This window comes from Phaenicophaeus curvirostris, chromosome 1, assembly GCF_032191515.1.
Source record: "Phaenicophaeus curvirostris isolate KB17595 chromosome 1, BPBGC_Pcur_1.0, whole genome shotgun sequence".
NCBI classification, from domain to species: Eukaryota; Metazoa; Chordata; class Aves; order Cuculiformes; family Cuculidae; genus Phaenicophaeus; species Phaenicophaeus curvirostris.
The window spans coordinates 118675794-118698734 of record NC_091392.1 but is presented as its reverse complement, the minus strand read 5'-3'; the positions used below and the strand labels follow the sequence as shown (position 1 = coordinate 118698734).

Sequence of the window (22941 nt, the reverse complement as noted above, 5' to 3'; positions counted from 1 at the left end):
TAGACACAAAGGAATCAGCTTTAAATTTGCTTTATCCTGCCCTAATGAACCTGGCTTCCACCTTCCCTCTCAAAGACATTGCCTCTGACGTCCAGGTTAATTGTATTTCCTTTGTCAACGGTCATTTGTCATAAGCCACAAAATCCAGATACAGCCACTCCCACTCCCGTGACTCAAAGGTAAAGGAAACGCTAAAGCCTGTGATGTCTCCAGCCTCATGCATATGAGTGCAGGGAGTGGGTAAGTAATTTCTAAGTTCCCAGAAGGAGAGATCCAACAGAGATCTGTTCAGGCCTTGAAAAAGCACTTTCCCAGGCAGGAGTAGGATGAGGTTTGTCTGAATTCAAAATCAGTTCCTACTAAAGAGCCAACAAGATTTCTGGCAAGAGCTGCTCAACATGGTGAGAGCAGGGCCTGTTGAACTGGTTTAAAAAAAGATTCTCAGGTAATTTGATCCCAGGTATAACAGCAACGATACACGTAACACTTTTAAGTATTACCCTGCTCCGCAGACAAAGAATTTGACAGCATCTGCTCATCTCAGAAAAGAATATGGTAGTTAAATGGTTAACTTATTTTTGAAAGTTGCCCTACTAAGATCCACCAGAATGTACAAAATATCTTTGGGGACTGGGAGGGGCAGCCATCTCAAGATACTCATCCCAAGATATCCTGCTTATCTGGAATAAATCCTTTGAAAACTTTTCTTTAATTCTGGCAGTGACCCATAAACACCAAGCAGGAGCAGCTGTGTTCCCCTTCTGCAACAGGATGTTGACTGCTAGATAACATTTTCTTAATGTAAACCGAGTCCATTAATACTCCAGTAAATCACTTCAGTAAACCCCTCCTCCCAATGTCCTCAGGCTGGACCAAATGCAGTGATGTGACACCAAGGCAAGGAAGCTTCTTGACATAGAGGTGTCAAGGAAAAATTACTGTGCCAAGGGCACTTTAATCATAACTAGCAGCCAGAGGCACAAAAGGTGCTCTCCTTCAGTAACAACAGATACTGCAGCAGCTAATGAACAGTTACAGAGCTGTTGCTAGAGAGCTTACTGTCAGTGCTAAGATGGGAGGAGCCAAGCTCAGGAATGGTGATCTAGAACACTAATTGCTTTTGCAGAAATGACACAACACTGACAAAAGACATACTATCATATGTTTTCAACCAACTATATCAGAGAAAAAAAACTGTATGCTTGAGTATGGGAGGGGATTCTGCCTTACAAAGCCTACATTTTCAGAAAGTAAGACAATAAAAAAGTTTACCTTGTGATCTACAATAAGAAAACATGATTAAGCTGCTCATTTGCATTGCAATTTAACTATAAGGAGTCATGTTATGTGTCATTTGGAATGGACCAAGACTGTACTAAAGAAAGATATAAAAGACAAAGAAAAGTGGGTTATTAAAAACAGATACCTTGAGTTATGCCACTATTTTTCACTTGGGGTTCAACCACTCGAATTGTATCATCTTCAAGGTAGAAGTATATTTTACAACGTCTGATTCTATATAGCTCTTGATTTTTGTCAGGTACTTCTTCCTCAAAATAGGCATCAAAAGACAATACCTATTAAAATCAATAAATAAGTATAAAGCAGAAAAATCTCCAATGCTTTTGCAAAATATGTCAATAAAATAAACTTGTATAGATTAAAAGTAACTAAGCGTATGGATTTCAGCAGGCAGATTTATTTCTCAGAAATGTAAGAATAGAAATCCACATTAAATCACATAAATTTAAAATTCTTCTCTTGGCATTTTTATTATCACAACATCTAAGCAGAGATGAAACTCTAAAGTAAAGAAATAAATCAACTACAAAACTATCAGCAGGCTGCTTGGAAAATCTTCTGAACAAAGCACTTTTGACAACACAATGAGCTACCTAGGTCCTGAAGAAAATTTTAGACCACCATTCAATGAGTTGCTGAAAATAAAGTGGTTCGTGATAGTAATGCCTTTACCATTGAGGTAAGTGAAAAGGTGAGCTTTTTTTAATCAGATCCTGCAAGCTGTCTGAAGAATGGTACTGAAGGCTACGAGAGAGCAATCTTGTTTTCCATGAGTCATTTAGACCTGTGCAGTCTTGGCATTTCAGAACTTCCCTGGTTCTGCAATTCAGCAAGTGGGGAAATCTCAGAGACTATTCCAACTGGTCTTCATGGTCTCATGCAACAGCAATAATGCAAGAAAAAAACCTTCAGGGGTGAGGTGCTCAGTGGTTTACTATAGTGGTATTTCCTTTTGGAGATCCCAGCTCAAACTCAGCAAACCATTACACGAGTTTTGCATTTCTTGGTATCATTTATGGTCTCCAAGACCAATTTTAAGGGAACATGCAAGAAGTATCTACTTAGCAGTGGAAAATTCCTCAGATGCTGTATCCTCTTCTCCCTGTTCTGCTGGTCCCACTAGAGTTCAGGTGTTTGAAGAACATATTGTTCAAGTGCCTTATTTGATTGCTAATTGTTCTTAATTTTGTCAATGATCTTTCCTAAAAATGGTTGTCTCATGAGACACCAGCCAGGCAAAACACTCTGTGGTATAGATCTCCAAGCACCATCAGGACCTAAATACACTGCATTTATTTCTTGCACTGAGCATACACTTATGTCCTCATTTACTCCATTCGAGGAGTTGGTGCAAGTTATTTTGCATTTAAACCTTCTCTTTATACCCTCATCAAGGTGCTACTGTATGACTGAAATACATGCAGCAGCCAACTGCAATTTTGCAGATCAAAATAGAGGATTAAAAAAATTAAATGATACCTATGAAAATCAAAAGTAACAAATATTGAATAAAGTCTGTTGCACTTTATAAAGTTGGCACAAAGTTTCCCTGGCACCTGTAGCAGTCAAATTATAAACATTGTTTCAACCCAGGAGGCCTTCTGAGTGTACTTAATCACAGAAGAAATTAAATTTGCACCTGCTTCCTATTAGGCATATAAAATTGCAAAAACTTTTTCTCAACCCACTCAATAATGAAGTTTTATGCCTGTCCTTCCTCCAAATAGTATGGTACTGCTGAAAGTTAGAAACCAAAGAAAAATTATAAGAAAGCAGACTATATTTAAAGAGATAAATACCTACTCAAATCATTTTTCATGTAGTCCATTCTGCTGACTCACAAACTGCAGTACTGGAGAACAGTTGTATTCTAGGCTCTGAGCTAGGGAAGCTAAATTAGTTGGTTAGTGCCCTCTAACAGTGCACGATTAATACAAACACATGAGCCCCCCAGAGGCCAATCCTGAACCTGCATACTCCTGTCCTCCACTGCCCTGTGGAGGAATATATTGATTAGAGAAGGAACGTCAAAAAGCCAGATGGCTCATCTTACCAGCCACGTTCAGTGCCTGACACTCAGTGGCAGGTTCCTACTGCCTCCTACCTAACCCCTTTATTTAAAAAGTTGGGTCAAAGTTCCACTGACTCACAGTTGGCCCTGAGAAGCCAACGCACACCTCTTTGAAAGAAGGATGCAGATAAAGCAAGTGCAGGACTAGTAGAAGCCTTAACTCTCTGTCACATTAGACCAGTTCATACTTCAGGGTGTTGCTGAAAACTGTGAGAGTAATACTAAGGACTTCTGAGGTAATGCTAACCGAAGTCAGATGTATCTGTTCAAGACCTGAATCTTCTTTCAGAAGTTCTGATCGGCTAGAGAAATGAATGCATAATTGCACTGCAAGTACCTGCATGGATTTTCTTTTAAAATAAAAATGAGATTAGCCAGTCTTTCCAATATTTAAATACCGTAATCACTTAGTCATGCAACATTTCTGCAATTTGCTAAATGATTACTTTTTCTGGATCATTTTTCTTCTCTGGTTGTAGGCTTTTTTTCTTTAGAAATATTAATTAAACATTGCTGAGTAGCATTTAATGTAAATTTAAACATTGAAAGTAATGACAGTGTGCTACAAAATTCATAGAATCATAGAATTGCTTGTTTGGAAAAGACTTTTGAGATCATCAAGTCTGACCATATCCGTCCACTACTAAACCATATCCCTGAACAACTCATCTACCTGTCTTTTAAATACCTCCAGGGATAGCGAGTCAAACACCTCCCCAGGCAGCCTGATAAACCTTTCAGTGAAGATATTTTTCATGACGTCTAATCTGAACTTCCCTTGGTGCAACTTGAGCCCATTTCCTCTCATCCTATCACCTGCCACTTGGGAGAAGAGACCAATACCCAGCTCACTACAACCTCCTTTCAAGTAGTTGCAGGCAGCAGTAAGATTTCCCCTCAGCCTCCTTTTCTCCAAGCTAAACAACTCCAATTCCATCAGCTGTGTCTCATAAGATTTGTTCTCCAGCCCCTTCTACCAGCTTCATTGCCTTGTCTGGATGTGCCCCAGCGGCACGATGTCCCAAAACTGAACACAGTATTTGAGGTGCAGCCACACCAATGCCAAGTACAGGGGCACAATCACTTCCCTGGTCCTGCTACAGTCTTACAATATAAAAAAATGTTAATTTTAACTTCTTGTGTCTATAACAGAGACAATCTATATGTATTATACATAAATAGATCACACAAAAGTCAACACAATTTTGAGAAATCAAGCATGATAGCATAAGTGGATTCTGAGCCTATAGCATTCCACTGTAGTTAATGGTTCTTAAGTGTCCAGGCACATTTTCTCCTGGACTGGGGCCTACCTTACATTCATTCTCATGAAATAGATCAACCACTCCCTTATTTTTATTATATCCTGTAGGAGATGTATCCCAATACACTAATATTTCTGTATGTTGCTGCATGGCATGATACGTTTTATATTAATTGTCCAATATATCAATGTGATGGAAAAATAGATATTACCACTCTTTTCATCTATCTAGGAGCTTTTTCACATGCACAAAATAATCCCCCAAAGTATTTGACTGAATTTCACCTTTATACTGTCTTTGTCATATTGTACCTATTCATAAAAAAAACCCATAGAAATACAGATTTCTACGTACCTGCTTGTCAAATGCCACCCAAGCAGGAGCATTACTTCCTATCCCTTCAGGAAAGGCACTATATTTAGGTTTCAGCTTCTGACCAGGCAATGGTTCACCTCCTATTCCAGGTTTATCTTCTCCAACCAGCATAGCAACATTATTGCAGTAACCCCAGTGCTGTGACCTGTGGAACTTTTCTTTCCCTACCTGTCAAAAGTTTGGAAGAAAAACAGAAAAAAAACATCTGAGTGTTTGTTTTTAAACACGTAGGTCAACTATCTAGGCAAGCCGGATTGATCACATAGAACTCCCTCTATAATTACTTTAAATACAGAGTCTAAAAGCCTGCAACAGTTGGAATACTGCAAGTGAAGTAACAAATTTCAGTGGCCAATTTGCCATCCTTACAGATGAAAAAGGAAAAATACTCCAGTAGTTTACCCAGGCTGAAAGACAGGATGACACCAGCTGTTTCCAACCCCCTTCCCTGCAACAAGGATTGAGGAATATGGTGCAAAGAAGCAAGCCACCCATGAGAACTGCTGCAAAATGTAAAGGGGAAGAACCTTTTCTATTGATCTCCAGAGCACAAATGGAAATGGTTCAGGAGTACCCAGAGAACCGCCTGCTGTCGTTACTTACGCCAAAGTTCTTATTTACACTTGCATCCCTGACTGTGAAATAAATACCCCTGTACCAGTGAATACACTTGAATTTTGGGAGGCTGGATGTGAACACAGACAGAATATTCATTCTATCAGAGCTTATTCTAAAAGAAGGTCTCTGTAGTGATTTCTTTATATTATTTCTTCAGGCAATTAAGGATAGAGTGCTTTAAAAAACCATGTACAACCAGCTGCATCTTGCCTACTCACATTTTTTGGCTGGGGCTGGAGCCAGTCCTGCAGCAATAGAGAAAAGCTTTTGGCCTCTCATGGACAACAGTCCTGCTTGTGAGAATGTCCCTATTAATGAGCTGCTTGCTTTGCTGGCCTGTCCCTTCCAATGGAGGCAGCCAGTGTGAGCTGCACTCAGGCAGCAAACCTCTAACGACCTCACACATCAGTCTCACATGAGGGGACAGGGAAACAGCAAAAGCTAACAGAAAGCTCCACTAAACCTTCTTCACATGAGTAGCAGTCCTGACTCATTAGCTCCTCTCACTTTGCTATTCCTGCCTTCCTTGCCATCCCAGATCCTCAAAACACTTTGTCTGGGAAGGCAGAGAGGGGCCAGCAGGTAATTGTACCCGAACACACCGAGTAAGGGGAGATGGAGACTACTGCAGCTGTGCCCTCCTTGGGGCTGGGAGGACATGAGGGAAGATGAGGCTGAAGTAAGAGGAACTGATGTTATAAGTAAGCACAGAGAAGTCTCTGAGTAGATGAAAAGGCTGGACAAGGAAATTTTTCATAGCAGCACCAGAGCAGGTGTGTCTGTAAAGTAGCAGAGGGCCAGAATTACCTCTGCCACTACATTTGGAAGACTGGGCATCACTAATTATCAAACACTTACATTTATTATTCTCCAAAAAGGTATAGACAACTCTAAATTATTTCTAAGCTAGTATCATGAATCAAAGAACAGTACAAATAATCTTTTCTTCATCACGGCAACATTCAAGCATTCTAAGATAACGTAACACACTCAGCACAGCAGTTCTGGGAACAAGCACAAGCAGTGAAGCTGCAAAACCTGAAAGTAACCGAGTAGTTCTTTCATTCTGCCAACATGAAAGAGAGTGAGGAATTTGAAAGGTAGCTACCAAGACTCATGGCTCATAACAATAAACACTCATATACACAAGCTACTGCACACTGAAGGTTACAGTCTGAACTGTTCACCTGCCTTGTGATACTCTAAATCCAGTGACGCAGGACAGAGAGCTGCCCTTGACACAAACAGCTCAAGCACTACTTCAGCATAACCTTTGCTTAAAATCCTTTTGCATACCGCTTTTGCAAGCACAATGATATGATAAAGAATAAATGACTTACTATTTTTACAAATTATTACTTTTAATACCCTAATAATCAATGGCCATACCTTGTTTAAGCTAAGAAAAGCTGGGCTAGCCAGCACCCTTCAAAACAGTCATTGCAAAATGAGATAAGGTTGCATACGGGGGACAGTAATGATTGGGTGTATAGAAGCACTTAACCAAAGATGGCATTTAAAAGGTAAGCAATGTTTTGAAAAGAAGTGAACAAAAGGGCACATGGCAACTGTCACAGTTTAAAGAATAATACATGTGAAAAAAAACAAGTACAGATGTTTAAAGTTCAAGAGTAAGGGTCACTGAATAAAAGAGAAAATCAATAGAAGAAAATACTTGTTTGTGTGATGACTAGTTAGCCCACAGCATTGCTCAAGCCAGGAACTTAACATGACTTTAAAAAGAGCTGCATCTTTGCAGGAATAATGTTCAAAATAAAATATTTTGTATCAGGACATATTTTTTGAGATGTGATACAAAATGCCATGCACAGTGTAAGTACTGACATTTAGGGACTAGGAGCAGCTCTTCATGTGGTCATCCCACCCTTCCCTGAAGAATCATAGAATCGCTAGGTTGGAATAGACCTTTAAGATCATCGAGTCCATCCTTTCAGTGAAGAAATTTTTCCTTATGTCAAATCCGAACCTCCCCTGGCACAACCTGAGGCCGTTTCCTGTCATCCTATTGCCCGTCACTTGGGAGAAGAGACCAACACCCACCTCACTATAACCACCTTTCAGGAAGCAGTGAACAGTGATAAGGCCTACCCTCAGCCTCCTTTTCTCCAAGTTAAACAACCCCAGTTCCTTCAGCCACTCCTCATAACACTAGCCCTCCAGCCCCTTCACCAGCTTCGTTGCCCTTCTCTGGACATGCTCCAGCAGCTCACTGTCCTTCTTGTAGCGAGGGGCCCAAAACTGAACACATCATTCGAGGTGTGGCCTTACCAATGCCGAGCACAGGGGGAGAATCACTTCCCTGGCCCTGCTGGCCACACTAGTTCTCATACAAGCCAAAATGCTATTGGCCTTCTTGACCACCTGGGCACACTGCTGACTCACATTCAGTCGGCATTCAGAAGTGAACATGCTCTCCTGCTACAGGATTCTGGAAAAGATGGGCATTGATGAGGTCTGATGATTATGCTTCCTTCATAATACATCTGCATTCAGGATGGTTTTCTCCCTCTCCTTCGGGTACTGATGAGCTACCCCTTCTTTCTTCTATTTCTTTTTTAAATAACTTTGTTCCTCAGTAAGCTGATAAAGGGTTGGGGAGAAGTCAGAATAGAAACAAGCTTTCTGCATTTATCAGTTCAAATGTGGAATAACTGTAGTCAAGCTGAGTTTTAAAAGGAAAATTTCTAGGCAGAAACAGCTGATTTATACCGAAAGTGCTATAGAACAGATCCACTTTTTGGCACTGCAAGTATTTAATTATTTCCTCCCTATTACCAAAGCATGAGTTCAGGGAAAGGCACAGTTATCAAAGCACAGTGAGGGCAGCAGTTTTCCTGAGCAAAGGAAAGCTTTTCATGTCCTCAAAGCTTCTTCTAGAAGCATTTGCTGTTAATCTGTTTCTGGGTTTTGGTGAGCTACAGTGTGGCAAACTGTCCATCGAAGTAATCCAGGTTTGTTTCTGCTGGAAATTTTCCAGAATTTAGAGATGAAATCACAAAATTGTTCACAATTTTATATGAAAATATATGACCCAACAGCTGCCATTCTGTTAAGAATCTTTTGTGGTGCTCTTGTAACTTCTTGGGGTTTGATGGAAAGACTATTTTAGATTCCTAATCACAGAATTACTTATGAGCCTCTTCTTCACAAAAAGCTCTTAAATCCATATGCAAAATAGTCTCTTCTAAATTCTGTACAGTTATTCCTTAAAAAAAAAAACAAAAAAAAAACCAAAAAAAACCCAAAACCAACCAAAACAACAACAAAAGAAAGTTTAAGAAAAGAGTAATTTTAATTGAAGTTCACAAAGGAGATAAATGACATTTAGGCAACTTCAGCTAATGAACTCAGACAACATCCAGCCTAAAATAGAGACAGAACATCATGTTACCTCCACAGTAATATTAAATGACTTCTCAAAGAAATCTGGAGAGTGCAGGGAAAGAGCTTTACTGTGTCTGCTGTGCTAATGCAGCTAAGCTGAACAGGCTGTAGATCTGCTGAACAAAGCTGGCTGTTTTCTGTGCGGTGAGCCTGAAATAAATACTGAGGATACACTCAATATTGACTAATGCAAAGGTCAGGATTCTCTAACTGCAGCTATTGGCTTTGCAAACTCAGCCACCGCAGTCCTTGGGGAACACTGCCTCATGCTTGCTCCATTTTGCTCTTTAATACTCTGGTATAGAGTCACGACAAACTCACAGGGGAGTCGCACATTACAGCTGAAGCAAACACAACTGGATCTCTCTCATCATAGTAGCTGGAGTTTTTAACCAAGTGCCACAGGGAGATAAGGCAGAAGTCACTGGTAGCAGTCTGGTTCTCTTCCCCATATCCATCTTTAACTTCCACTTTGAGAAAAGAAGCTGCACTGTGTAGGTCCTGCTCAAATCCTGAACAGCTGATAGAATCTGCTGGTTGCTTCAGCTAAGGAGTGGGCTTCAACAGGGGGCTTAGATTGGATTATAAGGAAATAGGTCTTTACTGAAAGAGTGGTCAAGCATTGTGACAGGTTGCCCAGGGAAGTGGTAGAGTCTCCATCCCTGCAGGTGTTCAAAAAGCACTTCATGTCATGGTTTAGTAGGCATGGTGATGTTGGGCTGACACTTGGACTGCATGATCTTAGAGGTCTTTTCCAACCTTAATGATTCTGTGACTCTATGATTCTAACAGAAATAAATGCAAGTGCTGTAGACAGTGCCAGTCAAATTCATGTGACCAATTGTCAACTTACATCACCCCAGCTTGCTGCTGAGGTTTCAGTATGTTCAGAAATTAAGTGGTACTATAAAAGGAGGAATACCTTAAGACACTGTGCCCAGCAACACTCGTGCCCCTCTAACATATTCCAGAACAAAGAGCATCAACATTAACAACTCGGTCACGATAAGAAAACTAAGGACCTGTTGGAGCAGGTCCAGTGGAGGGCCACAAAAAATGATCAGAGGGATGGAACTCCTCACCTACGAACACAAGCTGAGAGTTGGGATTATCAGCCTGGAGAAGAGAAGGCTCCAGAGAGACCTTACAGCAGCCTTCCCATACTTAAGGGAAGGCTATAAGAATGATGGGTACAGACTTTTTAGCTAGGCCTGTTACGACAGGACAAGGGGAAAGGTTTTAAACTACCAGAAGATAGATTCAGACTAGATTTATGGAGGAGATTTTTCACAGTGAAGGTTGTGAAACACCGGAACAGGTTGCCCAGAGAGGTGGTAGAAGCCCCATTCCTGGAAACATTCAAGGTAAGCTTGAATGGGGAAGACATAGTTGAAGATGTCCCCGCTTATTGCAGGGGAGGTTGGACTAGGTGGCCTTCAAAGGTCCCTTCCAACTCAAACCATTCTATGTGTCTATAATTCTATTAGCTTGCTCTTACTACCTGAGCTGGTACAGCCTGAGAGAAGACAATAGATGGATAAAAGTAAAGGGCCCAAAATGCAACCTGACAGGCAGCTACAGGAAGATTTGGGTTTAGGGGCTGTCAACAAGCAGAGATCGGGGGAATTTCTGCTGTGCCACAAAAGTGAGCAACAGAAATTGATATTCTCAAAGATGTATTTCTCCCCTGATGCCCCCCGAGATCTATAAACTTATTGGCCGGTTCTCTGAGAAATGCGATGTAGAATTGTTGCAGAGAATTCTCTCTTTGAGAGACATTTCAAGCCTCAGGCAAGAAAATACACTGGTCAGCCAGCATGCAGTGGATCTGACCCATGCAAGTTATGTGGTCCTCTCCATTAGCTGCTGATACCAGGCAAGAACATCAATCTAGTACCAGAAAGGGCAGCTGCCTTTGAGAACAGAAAGTAGATCAGTAACACTAACAATGGAAGTCATACTTGTTGCATTGCCACCAGTGTCATCGCTAACATGGTCCAGACTCCAAATCCACAAACTTTGTCTTGCAGTAAGAGAGAAAACCTATTGCATAGTACATTTCCACCATATGCAGGATTAAACATGGTTATTAAGATCTGTGATCTTCTGTCCTGACAAACAGGTGACATGCAGATAACTTGTATGGACTAAGCTGAAAATCTCTTTATTTTACAATTTCAATATCAGCTGGGCTCCACAGGCAGAAGCCACAGTAGCTTATCTCCCCCGTGGCTCTCAAACATCAGCTTCAGTGGCAGGAACAAAATAAAATTACTGAGGAACTCCCCTTTTCAAGGGTATGCAACAGGCAGTGACATTTTCAAACAGGCAACCCACAAGTTAATATCTGTTTTTGAAAATAAACATATTAATAAACTCTCTGATGCAACAGGACAGTAAACGATGTGTGTGTACCACATCCTGCCACTACTGGGCAGACAAGGGCACTTCTCTAAGGTGGTCAGGACAAAGGAACATCAGCCTTGCTGAGGGGCATCAGCACTCCCAGCATAAACCCTGCCCTCCTCAGTCTCAGCAAAGGGGAAAGGCCTGACTTCTGCCTATTAGTCAGTGTCCTGAAGAGTGGGGCCTCACAAGCAAGAAGGAGAAGGGCTAATCTGTGTGCAAAATACCAGCCTGCTCTACTGTTACATCTCCTGATCATCCCCGTGTGAACATGACAGGCACTGCTGATATGCAGCTTACCTATGGACTTCTGTTCAAGGACCAGGAGTTTTAAAGGATGTGAAGGAGTTTTATTTGATGGGTGGACTTAAGTGTACACAAACTACTGTAATTCCAATTTTAAAGAGATTTGAAAAAATGAAGCGGTTCCTTATACTCTCTTTGTATGTTTCTGACACCTTCTGCTAGCTGTCGTTCTTCTCCATCCCATCAAACAAAACATCAAAGATGGCACTGCACACGCTATGCCCGTCCCTTTCATCCCTGCTCTTCATTTAGCACAAAGGAAATATTACCTTATGTTACCACAGGACCCACTCTGTTTTAAATGTGCCTATCACCTCCCTATGCTTCCCTCCAGTCTCATTAGCTGCCTCGGCAGCAAGATTTTGTCCCAGCTACACAAGACCACAGCGACAACATCGCTCTCAGGGATGTAGCTCAATTAGGCACCAGTCAGTTCCAGCTCAGAGAAGGAAAAATAGCAAAAAACAGCCAGCAGCCGCCACATTCCACAGTGCTGGCTCCAGGGCGGCTGCGAGCTGCCCAGCCTCACTGTCCTTGCTCCTGGACGTGGATAAAGCATGTTTGCTCCTGGCTGGAAAGGAAGTAAATGTTCCTGGTAGAGTGAGCTAGAAGTAACAGTAATCATAATGGAGGGGTAATACAAGGGCCAGTGGATTTAGAACTGGAGACCTAAGTGCTGTGAAAAGATTTCTTACTTCCCACTTGCCAATGCAGTTCCTGCCTCTCTGAAGTTAGACTCCATCTCCCCAACTACCTTAAAGCTCAGATTTTCAGAAGACAGCCCAGCTGACAAAATGCATATCTACTGCTCTTCCTTTTGTGGGCCTATACGTGAGTCAGGTAGAAGCATTAGGGGCAGAGAAAAGAGGATTGCAGTACTAGCTTGAACAGCGATAAGAGTGTTATTAATACTCATAATTATAAACCAAGGGCTGACAGGAACAGCAATCCCCCGTCCTCTACTCATCCTTCTTCAGGGGATGCTTTGCTACTGCTTTTTCTGTGCAATAAAAGGTGTTTAAAGCAATGATTAGAGTACTAACAGGTGAAAATTTCTTCCTTTTCAATTTACCTATAGCAATGACACTTTTTTCCCTCCTCTTTAAATACGCTTTCCTAAGCCCCTCATTTGTGGAACTATATGAAAACAAATTAAATCGAATAGCCAACAACTACATGAAAATCAGAAATTCTTTTCAAGAAAGGTGAGTTATCAGTATTAACTCCACTATCTCATAGACTGCCAAAAGGAGCAATTTGGAGCCCTAACAAGAGTATAACAATGGTTTTTCAATGCTGTCTCATAGCAACTGTGACTTGGTTTTCACACCTTTAGTTCTCACTACTCACATACGCACTATATGTAATTCAGCACTGAATTTTTGACGCTTTCTATCCATAATCCTTCCTAAATTGTGAAGCCAAACACGGTTCCTTTTCTCTGAAAAAGGAGGCACTATGCCCATCACAAAGCCCCTTTGCTGCCTCTGTGGAGGTCTGGAGACAATTCACTCCATCATATTCCAAAACCAATAAACCCTATCATTTAAGTTAAATAGAAAATTGGAGAACAATGAAGTCATGCCACAGATAACAGAGAGATGAGCTATTCTGCTTCCACCCATCAGATACCAATGGCGCAAACTTATTCCAATATTGCTAATATGCTTGCCCAGCAGCCACCTGAAGTGTTATATACACAAACAACTCTTTACTATACAAACTGGAGAGAGACTGTGTATTCACCACTTAACGCCCTTTTTGGTTCCTGCTAACACAACGGCACCTGGCCTGCTGTTCATGGGGAAGAAGTTGCCTGGAAGATGCTCATTGCTTGTAAGCTGGGTCCTCCTGCAAGAGACCCTGTGTTTGCCCGCAACTCTGTAGTACTGACAGACCAAGTGAGGCTGAGGAGTCCATCTATTTCATGCTGGGGCAGCTACAATTGCATCGAACTGTCTTGTTTTTTTAGAGAGCTGTCAGAGGTTTTACGCTGGATGGCACTTAATGCAAACTGATTCATATCTCATAAAGTAGGCTCCAGGTATGCTAAAAGCATGAAGAAGGCTCATGCTGAAGGGGTACTGAAGCTCGTGACATCATTTGTGTTGACAAATCATTGTCATTGTGTCTTGACAAATCATTTGCAAATTGTCCCTGAACTACATTATCCCCTTCTGTACCCTCCCTCATAGCATGCATCAGACTCAGGTGCTAGCAAAGCAACCCAGGAGTCAGGATGGAAAAACGAGGGCTCTAATAGCCACAACATGTTCAGAGCATGAAAACAACAGATTCCCTTCCAGATGTTTTAATATTAAGAAAGTCTATACTGTTTCATCTGCCTCCAAAAGGCACCAGCTACACCACCATTGCCAGGTCCTTCCTTACCTCCTGCACCACTTCACAGTACAGATTGTATTGAGCAATTTTTTTCCCTGTCCTTGCTGAACAAGCCTGAAGTAGTGATGGCAGCCTTCTCTTTTGTTTGCTATTGTGGCTCATGATAAAAATACCACCCTATATACTCACAGACTGCCATTGCTATTTAATAGTACTGGCAGCTCTGAAAATCTATGTTAGCATCCCTAGCATCCCCACCACCCAACCCCTCTGGAAAGGTTTTTGGGTTTCTTTAGAGGGTATGTGCCTCTCCCTATCTGTTAGGGACACAATAATGGTACCAAAATTGCTGGCAAATAAGCTCTGTAAGACTTAGAGTTTTAGAAAGCAAGCATCCTCTGTCAGGCCTGGGCAACACTAAGGAGCAATCTCCATCAATGCTGTGCATCGGGACAAGAGCTGGGACAGGGTGGATTTCCCACTTCCATACATATGGATAAATTTTCCCAGAGATCTTATACATATGCTAGTACTTGCCAAGGACTAATTGTAATGCTATCCTGAACGTCGCAACAGTCAAAACTCTTGCTAATTTGGAGCTGGCTCCAGCTCTCTGACCTTGCCTTTGCCATAGGGAAAGACTAAAGTTGCCAAACAGAGGTGATTACAGAAGACACATCCATTCAGCATAGATCACACTGCACATAAAGTGTTATCATCTCTAAAGAATGAACTTATAAAAAAATACAATTACTTAAATGAAACTTAATTCTGCTTTAGTTTCCACTTTTTGTAATAGTAACAGCTTTTTGCATGAAATCTTTCCTTTTCTTTTTGGACCTTGGATTCCCATCTGAAGGTCCACACCACCCTTCTTCCAACCAAGAAAGCTGCCAGATCATAGAATCACCAGGTTAGAAAAGATCTCTTGGATCATCGAGTCCAACCATTCCTATCAATCACTAAACCATGTCCCTCAGCACCTTATCTACCCATCTTTTAAACACCTCTGGGGATGGTGAGTCAACCACCTCCCTGGGCAGCCTATGCCAGGGACCAATGACCCTTTCTGTGAAGAATTTTCTCTGATATCCAGTCTGAACCTCCCCTGGTGGAGCTTGAGGCCATTCCCTCTTGCCCTGTCCCCTGTCACTTGGGAGAAGAGGCCAGCTCCCTCCTCTCCACAACCTCCTTTCGGGTAGTTGTAGAGAGCAATGAGGTCTCCCCTCAGCCTCCTCTTCTCCAGGCTAAACAACCCCAGCTCTCTCAGTCACTCCTCATAAGGCCTGTTCTCCAGCCCCCTCACCAGCTTTGTTGCTCTTCTCTGGACTCGCTCCAGAGCCTCAACATCCTTCTTGTGGTGAGGGGCCCAGAACTGAACACAGGATTCGAGGAGCGGTCTCACCAGTGCCGAGTACAGGGGGAGAATAACCTCCCTGGCCCTGCTGGTCACACCGTTTCTGATACAAGCCAAGATGCCATTGGCCTTCTTGGCCACCTGGGCACACTGCTGGCTCATGTTCAGTCACTGTCAACCAACACCCCCAGGTCCCTCTCCTCCAGGCAGCTTTCTAGACAGACTTCTCCTAGTCTGTAGCACTGCACAGGGTTGTTGTGCCCCAAGTGCAGGACCCGGCACTTGGCCTTGTTAAACCTCATGCCATTGGACTCTGCCCAGCGGTCCAGCCTGTTCAGATCCCTTTGCAGAGCCTCCCTGCCCTCCAGCAGATCGACACTTCCACCCAGCTTAGTGTCGTCTGCAAACTTGCTAAGGGTGCACCCAATGCCTTCATCCAGGTCATTGATAAAGACATTGAACAGGGCTGGACCCTGCAAGGTATTCCCGCTCCCAAGAGCAGGAGGCTGGATTTTCTGGATGTAGAGCGGGTTTTGCACAGCGACAGCACTTCGCTTTCCACCTGCGGGATAAGGAGAGCGGGGAAGGCTTCGCCATCCCCGGGACCGGCTCCGCAGGGAGCGCCCCCCACCGCCGCCCCGGCACCCCCGTGCGGGGCACGGGGCAGGGGACGGGAGGGGCAGGGGCTTGCCCGGCGCTGTCACTCACGTTCCGGTGGCGGGAGAACCCGGGCAGGAGCGGCAGCTCCATGACCGCCCCGTCCCGCCGGGAGCCCCGCGCCGCTGCGGGCGCCGTTGCCTGGAGACCGCGCGGTGGCGTCACCGCGGGGCGGGGCGAGCGGAGCCGAGCGGAGGCGAGGGCAGCCGGACATCCCCGAGCGGAGCCGAGCATCCCCGAGCTTCCCGGAGGAGAGGGACCTGGGGGTGCTGGTTGACAGCGACTGAACATGAGCCAGCAGGGTGCCCAGGTGGCCAAGAAGGCCAATGGCATCTTGGCTTGTATCAGAAACAGCGTGACCAGCAGGGCCAGGGAGGTTATTCTCCCCCTGTACTCGGCACTGGTGAGACCGCTCCTCGAATCCTGTGTTCAGTTCTGGGCCCCTCACCACAAGAAGGATGTTGAGGCTCTGGAGCGAGTCCAGAGAAGAGCAACGAAGATGGTGAGGGGGCTGGAGAACAGGCCTTATGAGGAACAGCTGAGAGAGCTGGAGTTGTTTATCCTGGAGAAGAGGAGGCTGAGGGGAGACCTCATTGCTCTCTACAACTACCTGAAAGGAGGTTGTAGAGAGGAGGGAGCTGGCCTCTTCTCCCAAGTGACGGGGGACAGGACGAGGGGGAATGGCCTCAAGCTCCACCAGGGGAGGTTCAGGCTTGACATCAGGAAAAAGGTTTTCACGGAAAGGGTCATTGGTCCCTGGTATAGGCTGCCCAGGGAGGTGGTTGAGTCACCTTCCCTGGAGGTGTTTAAGGCACCGGTGGATGAGGTGCTGAGGGACATGGTTTAGTGTTTGATAGGAACGGTTGGACTCGATGATCCGGTGGGTCTTTTCCAACCTGGTGATTCTGCGATTCTGTGAGCGTCCCCGAGCGGGGCCGAGCGGCTTCGGTGTCGCGGCTGCCGGGCACTGGGATGGCGGCAGGGCAAGGGTAGGACAGGGCCGAGCCCCCGCCCCGCACAGCCTCACGCCGGCTCCCCCGGTGCTACAAGCGGCGCTGGGGGCAGGCGGGACTCGGCTGTCGGTCCTCGGGAGCTCCGGCCCCTCAGGAGGGGCGGGGGAGCCGGGATTTGCGCCTCCGGGGCCGGGGCGGGATCGCAGAATCACTAGATTGGAAAAGACCCAGAAGTGAATGCGAACCCGTTTGTTAAACTGCTGAGAATTCGCCGCTGCCTTCGCACACCTCTCCGAATTTACGTGGGGCCTGAGGCCTTGTGCAGCCCCCGTCCCTCCCTCCCTCCTGCCGGGGTGCAGCAGCGTCTCCAGAGGGGGCTTTGAGCAGCCTGATCCAGTGGGGTGTCCCTGCCCGTGGCAGGGGTATTGGAACGGGATGATCTTTAAGGTCTCTTCCAGCCCAAACCATTCTATGATCCCCCCCAAAAATAAGTAGAACAAGGATCATGGATGGGGCAAATCCCACCACATTCACTGTTTTATGCACAAATTAATGTCTAACGTGGGTTTTTTCATTGTTACTCTCATGCAGCACACTTATTTCAGGGCCCTGGTGGGCTTGGGGGGTGTGGGATGCGTTTTCATCTCTTTCTTAGTTTTTTTTTTTATTTTTTTTTTTTCGTTTTAGTCCACCAGGATGGTGAAACTGGGTCAGTGGGATTCCATTCTCGGGTTTCCCATTGCTGCATTATGCACCTGCATTTGCATTTGGTGCGGAAAGATAAACGTTTAAAATGTATTTTAATTCAAAATAAAAGGAGCCATCATTTTAATCGCATTCATTTCCTACAGTGGGTGGTATTATGCTCAAATTTAAATTTCAAACAGAAAATACACTGAGACTTTCTCACGGATGGCTTGGGAGGAACGGGTTGTTTCTTTCTTTAATGGAAGTGTCATTTTCCTTGTTAATAAGGGAGGATGCATTCCAGGTCGCCTCCGAAGTCTATTCCAGAGAACAGCAACCATGCTACGCTACATTCCTCCATTTTACATAAAGCTGTTCATGCATGTATATTTTTTAATTAGAACTGCTTTTTACAGAAAACTGGGTTTATGGATAAAATAGTTGAAACCCAAATATTTCAGTTCTGATATGCCATCACGCTGCCTCAGAGGAGCTGTACTTCTGTTGCTTAATGTCCTTATTCTCATAGATGGAGTGGATCTCCCCTGCCATATTTCATACTCTACGATGCATAAGACCATGAAATTCCCATAACGTATCATCTCTCCTCCCTGAAACAGAGGCTCATGAAACAGCATGGGAAACGCGTTCAGTCTGAATTAGTGTAGGAGGCGCTCCCCATACAACACCCATGGAGTGCTTGTGCGGCGTTTGCTATCCAAATTGGTATTTGCCAAAAATGTCTTGAGTTCAAAAACTGTAGTTTCAGTGAAAATTCTTTCATTTTTTATTTAGGGGAAGGGGAAGGAGAAGGGAGAAAGTGGAGAAGGAGGGAGGGAGGAAGGGAAGGGAAGGGAAGTAGGGAGGGAAGATGCGCAGATTCTGAAAGGGTCATTGCAGGGCACACAACACTCCCATACTTCAGCAGTGAAGCTTTTCAGCATCACCTGTTGTTCTTTGCACTTTCAGGTAATCCCCTGATATCCTTTCAATATGTCTTTATGTACCTGACAAACATTGCAGGAGAGTCAGCTGGCACACTCATAAATCATACCTTCCAGTTTTGGCAGCTGTCATTAGAGAACAAGGATCTTCAGGAAGCGAATCCGGTGCTTTTTATAACGTGTATGTGCCCATGTGTCTCCCCGAGATTAGTGAACTAGCCTAGCTGTGACTTCGTGCAGAGTCCCCACCAGCCTAATGGCATAGCTTCCTGTTTGGGAGAGAGTTCTCACTTCATCATCAAATCACACTAGTGAAGAGTTAGTGTTTCTTTTCATCTCATTTTTCCTCTGGAATTGGTATCTCCTACTTAGTTTTTGTGGCTTGTTACATAGTGGGGCTATTGAAATGTGTTAATACTCTCCTGGTATCAATAATAAACTGTTGCTCCAAGGTTTCAGGCAGTACAGTCAGAGGCTGCATGTGAAAAACATGCAAGGGAAACAGCTGTGTTTCTTTAGGAAGGCTAGTGAAGTGCATGGCATCAGCAAAGGGTCAGATGCATTCCCAGCAGAAAATCTTGTGAACTGTCCCCAACCTTCAGGTCAAGTCTTTCTGCCTTACCCAGTAAAGAAGCCACAGGAAGATGTGGAGAAGGAGAATGTCTTCCTTTTACACAAAAACACATGGCTACAATGTGATGTTTTTTGCCAGTCTTCAATCATTGTTATGAAACAAAAAAAAAAATAAAAAAGAGAGAGTATATTCTATTTTCATATAGAATTGTTTCTTTCTACATTACTTTCTCTTTGGGGTTTTTCTCTTCTGTTTGGCTTTTTTGTTCCTTGCTATATTCACTCAAGAATACAGATCAAGTGAAAACAAATTAATTTTAATGTCTTTTCTGGGAAAAATAGAAGTACTACAGGAAAACCATTTTTGATAAAAGCTTTTTATTAAATGGTGATTGTTAATGACAACAAAGGCAAGCAGTTGGCAGTAGTAAATTAACTGTATATTCTGACAGTACTTGACAGATAATGGTCACGAATGTACAGAATGCTGCATTATTTGTACAGTTCAAAGGAGGAGGAAAACAGGAGGGAAGGTACAGCTGGGGAAAACATGGAAAATACCGGTTTTGTGATAAAAAGAGATTCAAGTCTGTTTGTATTGGTATTGAGTTTTACTAGTAAACTTGAAATCAGTAAGAGTATTCAAGCTGTAATCTTTTGTGCAACCCAAAACCTTTCCAGAAAAGTCTTAATAAAAAAAAAATAACCACCAAAAAACACAGTTGTTTTTTACACTGAACAAGTGTTGTTGTCTCCAGGCTTTTGTTAGTCCATTTGCCTGGGTGGAAGACTAGGTCTTCCACTTCCAAGTTGTGTTAGTTTAAAAAAGGAAAATTTGGAAAGGAGATCATGAAAGTTTGACTAAAATCAGCATCATTTATTGCCACTTCACTGTGAAGAAATGTCTCTGCTTCTGTCACGTGTATTACTTATCCTCATTCTGGGACTAGTTTTGCAGGCCATGTTAAGGCTGGGCTGTTCAAAATTAGATTGTTCCCAGGCTGTCTAGTTTAAAGTGAAATATGGACCTACATGTATCATCACGCAGGCGCACTTACTTGAATGTAAGTTGAACTCTGGCATACACTTAATTAGGTACCAGAAATTAAGAATGGAAAATTATTACCTATTAATAACTTCTTCCTTAGGCCTGTCTTAGAAAAACATCAAACCGTGTAACAGTTGTCACAGAAATCATGTAGACCATAGGATTAAAGGAATCAAACACACATATACACACAGAGAGTGCTACAGCCCTACCTGTAGCTAGCTGGTGTAGGGGGGAAAAGGGCAAATTCTGACATGACTGTTCCTTCTGGTGCAACATGGGACAACCGATACCTTCAATAAACTCTCCTTAGAAATATTGCTCCCCTATATTTTCCCATGTCTTTTATTACCTCATTCATTTTGTTTTCACCAGTCAATGAACACGCAGCATTTGAGAATACTTCTTTGGCAGCCAGAAAACAACACACAGACCATAATTTTAGGCTGCAGCTGGGGAGCGCTCTGAACAACCCACACAGGGAAAAATCAGGCTTTTTTGTTGCTACAGGTCTGTGCTACTCATGGGCCACATGGGTGCTCAGTGCATTATTGCTGCAGGTTTCCACTGCCCCAAGAATGCAAAATATTAAGCACGAATTTTCATGGCTTATGGCCCACAACCTTTTTCTCCTGGTGATGCTATGGGGGACAAGAGAACAGAAAAGCAGTTACATCCAGCCTGATCTCACTGGAAGGTTTTCTTAGTCAGAATGACATTTCCATGGCTAATTGCTCTAATTCAGCATGTCCTAATAAGGCACATGAGTCACCTCGTTCAGATCTTCCATGCCCTTTGAGAAAGTGAGGTGTTGGGTAGGGAGAAGGATGGGAGCTGAAGTACCCCCACTGGTGCTACCTCCCTGGTGCAGCCTGTGAGGCTGTGTAGTTGTCTGGTTTTCCTCCACTTCTGCCCCCACCCCATCACACCATATCACAAATTCATCAGCCTCTAGAAACTCGGTGGAAGAAGTTTGATGTCTCACAGAACAAGCTCGGTGGGTGTGTTTCACTTTGTCGTGCCTGTTTAAAGCATTTTGAAGTTCCTACTCATCTGATACGCGGCTGTTTTGCATAAGGTGTGAGCTCTTCAGGGATGTTTGCTGTCAACCTGATTTTCCTGTCATTGAATTCGGGGAGAATATGAATGGCCGCTTTCCTAAGTCCCCCACACTTTTGAAAGTACACAAAAAAGAAATATTCTGAGCTTGATAGATACCTTTGAGTTGTCTCCGCTGCATATATTCAGTGAGACCAGCAGTACTGAGTAGCTGTTCAGTTCCTCTTCACCCTCCTTATATGGGCTGATTTAAGATGCAGCCATGCTAGTAAAATGAACCCGACAGAAAAGCGTCTAATGTAATTCAGAAGTGGAATGCTGATTTTCTTTTGCAATTAAGCCATAGACACACATTTAATACAGAGTGCAGCAGTTGCTGGGAAGGATAGAAAGACGCTTGATAAGTAACATACCTAACAAACCGGCAGGAGGAAGGTGCAAATACAGCACTCAGCAGCAACATAGCTGCTTGTTGAGCCGCAGTTGAGGCCCCCAAGTTATGTCCTCACCCGTGCAAAGAGCAAAACACACATTCCTCCCTCCAAAGAACATCTCTTTCAGAGCGAAAATAAATCACCTGTGAATAGGAAGTCTCCGTGGCAGTGGGGCACCATGACTCAGTGACAGGAGCAGCCTGAAAGGGCAGACACCCTTAGACAGCCCTGCACGAGTCAGGGAAATGCCACTGTCACCTCAGCTGCAGCATCCAGAAACCCAATGAGAGTAGACACTGTAGGGGGGTGCACGGGTCACACTTATGACTGTGATAAAGAAAGATGACAGCTATTTCCCTCCTAACTGTATTTGGTTTTTCTTCCTTTACTCTTGACCTGTTTCGGATGTCAATGGGACAGAACCCATCCAGGTCACAAACATTTCCTGACTTTCCTCTTATTGTTTTTACACTGCCTTGCTGACAAAAATGAGCAGTTTCATTCAGCAGAAGTGTAAATATACATCTTTCCTCATTTTAACAAATGGTGTAACTTGCCTGTAGCCTAAATCTCCATGCCCACCGACAAAGCTCTCCCATCCAGCCAACAAGGCACTGCAAGACACTCAAAAACACCAGCCCCAGCTCTGTTCAGCCAGATTTGCCTGTATGCTTCCTTCTGCCTAGGAAAATTCTGTCGGCATTTCTCCAAGTCTTGCAAGTTGCCTTGAGGATATGCCATCAACTGAAGCTGCATGACTGATCAATTCCTCCCTCTCCTCCCATCTTCCATATTCCATCTTAATCTTTTCAGCTGATGGATAAAACAACAACAACAAAAACCTAACAATTTTTTAAAATTCCTGTGGCAATAGATAGATTACATAGATTACATAGAAATCTGTTACTTAGATAGATAGATTACAGTCAATTACCAGAAACTGCTATTGATCAAGGCTGTTTTAGAAATATACTTGCTATCTCAAATCAAGCTTACAATACGATTTGCCCTGCATTCAGCATATATTTCAATTAAAATGAGACGGAAGGAAATGCTACTTATTTTAAATAAAAAGCTTTCAAGCTATCCTTGCCGGCTGCATTGAGGATCTAGGACAGATCAAAGCTGCTTTGAGCAC

General features: G+C 43.5%; 1 protein-coding gene across 2 annotated transcripts in view; it reads right to left on the bottom strand.

Moving 5' to 3' along the window:
- The window catches only part of EFHC2 (EF-hand domain containing 2), a 68335-nt gene extending 52076 nt beyond the window's left edge, over positions 1 to 16259 (bottom strand). For both annotated transcript variants that reach the window (XM_069849945.1, XM_069849946.1), the window contains exons 1-3: positions 16157 to 16259; positions 4993 to 5181; positions 1427 to 1577 (exon numbers count right to left, since the gene is read on the bottom strand). In XM_069849945.1, coding sequence (XP_069706046.1) covers positions 1427 to 1577; positions 4993 to 5181; positions 16157 to 16198 — 382 coding nt within the window. In that variant the 5' untranslated portion in view covers positions 16199 to 16259. The remainder of the gene's footprint in view (positions 1 to 1426; positions 1578 to 4992; positions 5182 to 16156) is intronic.
- Positions 16260 to 22941: the final 6682 nt, after the last annotated feature.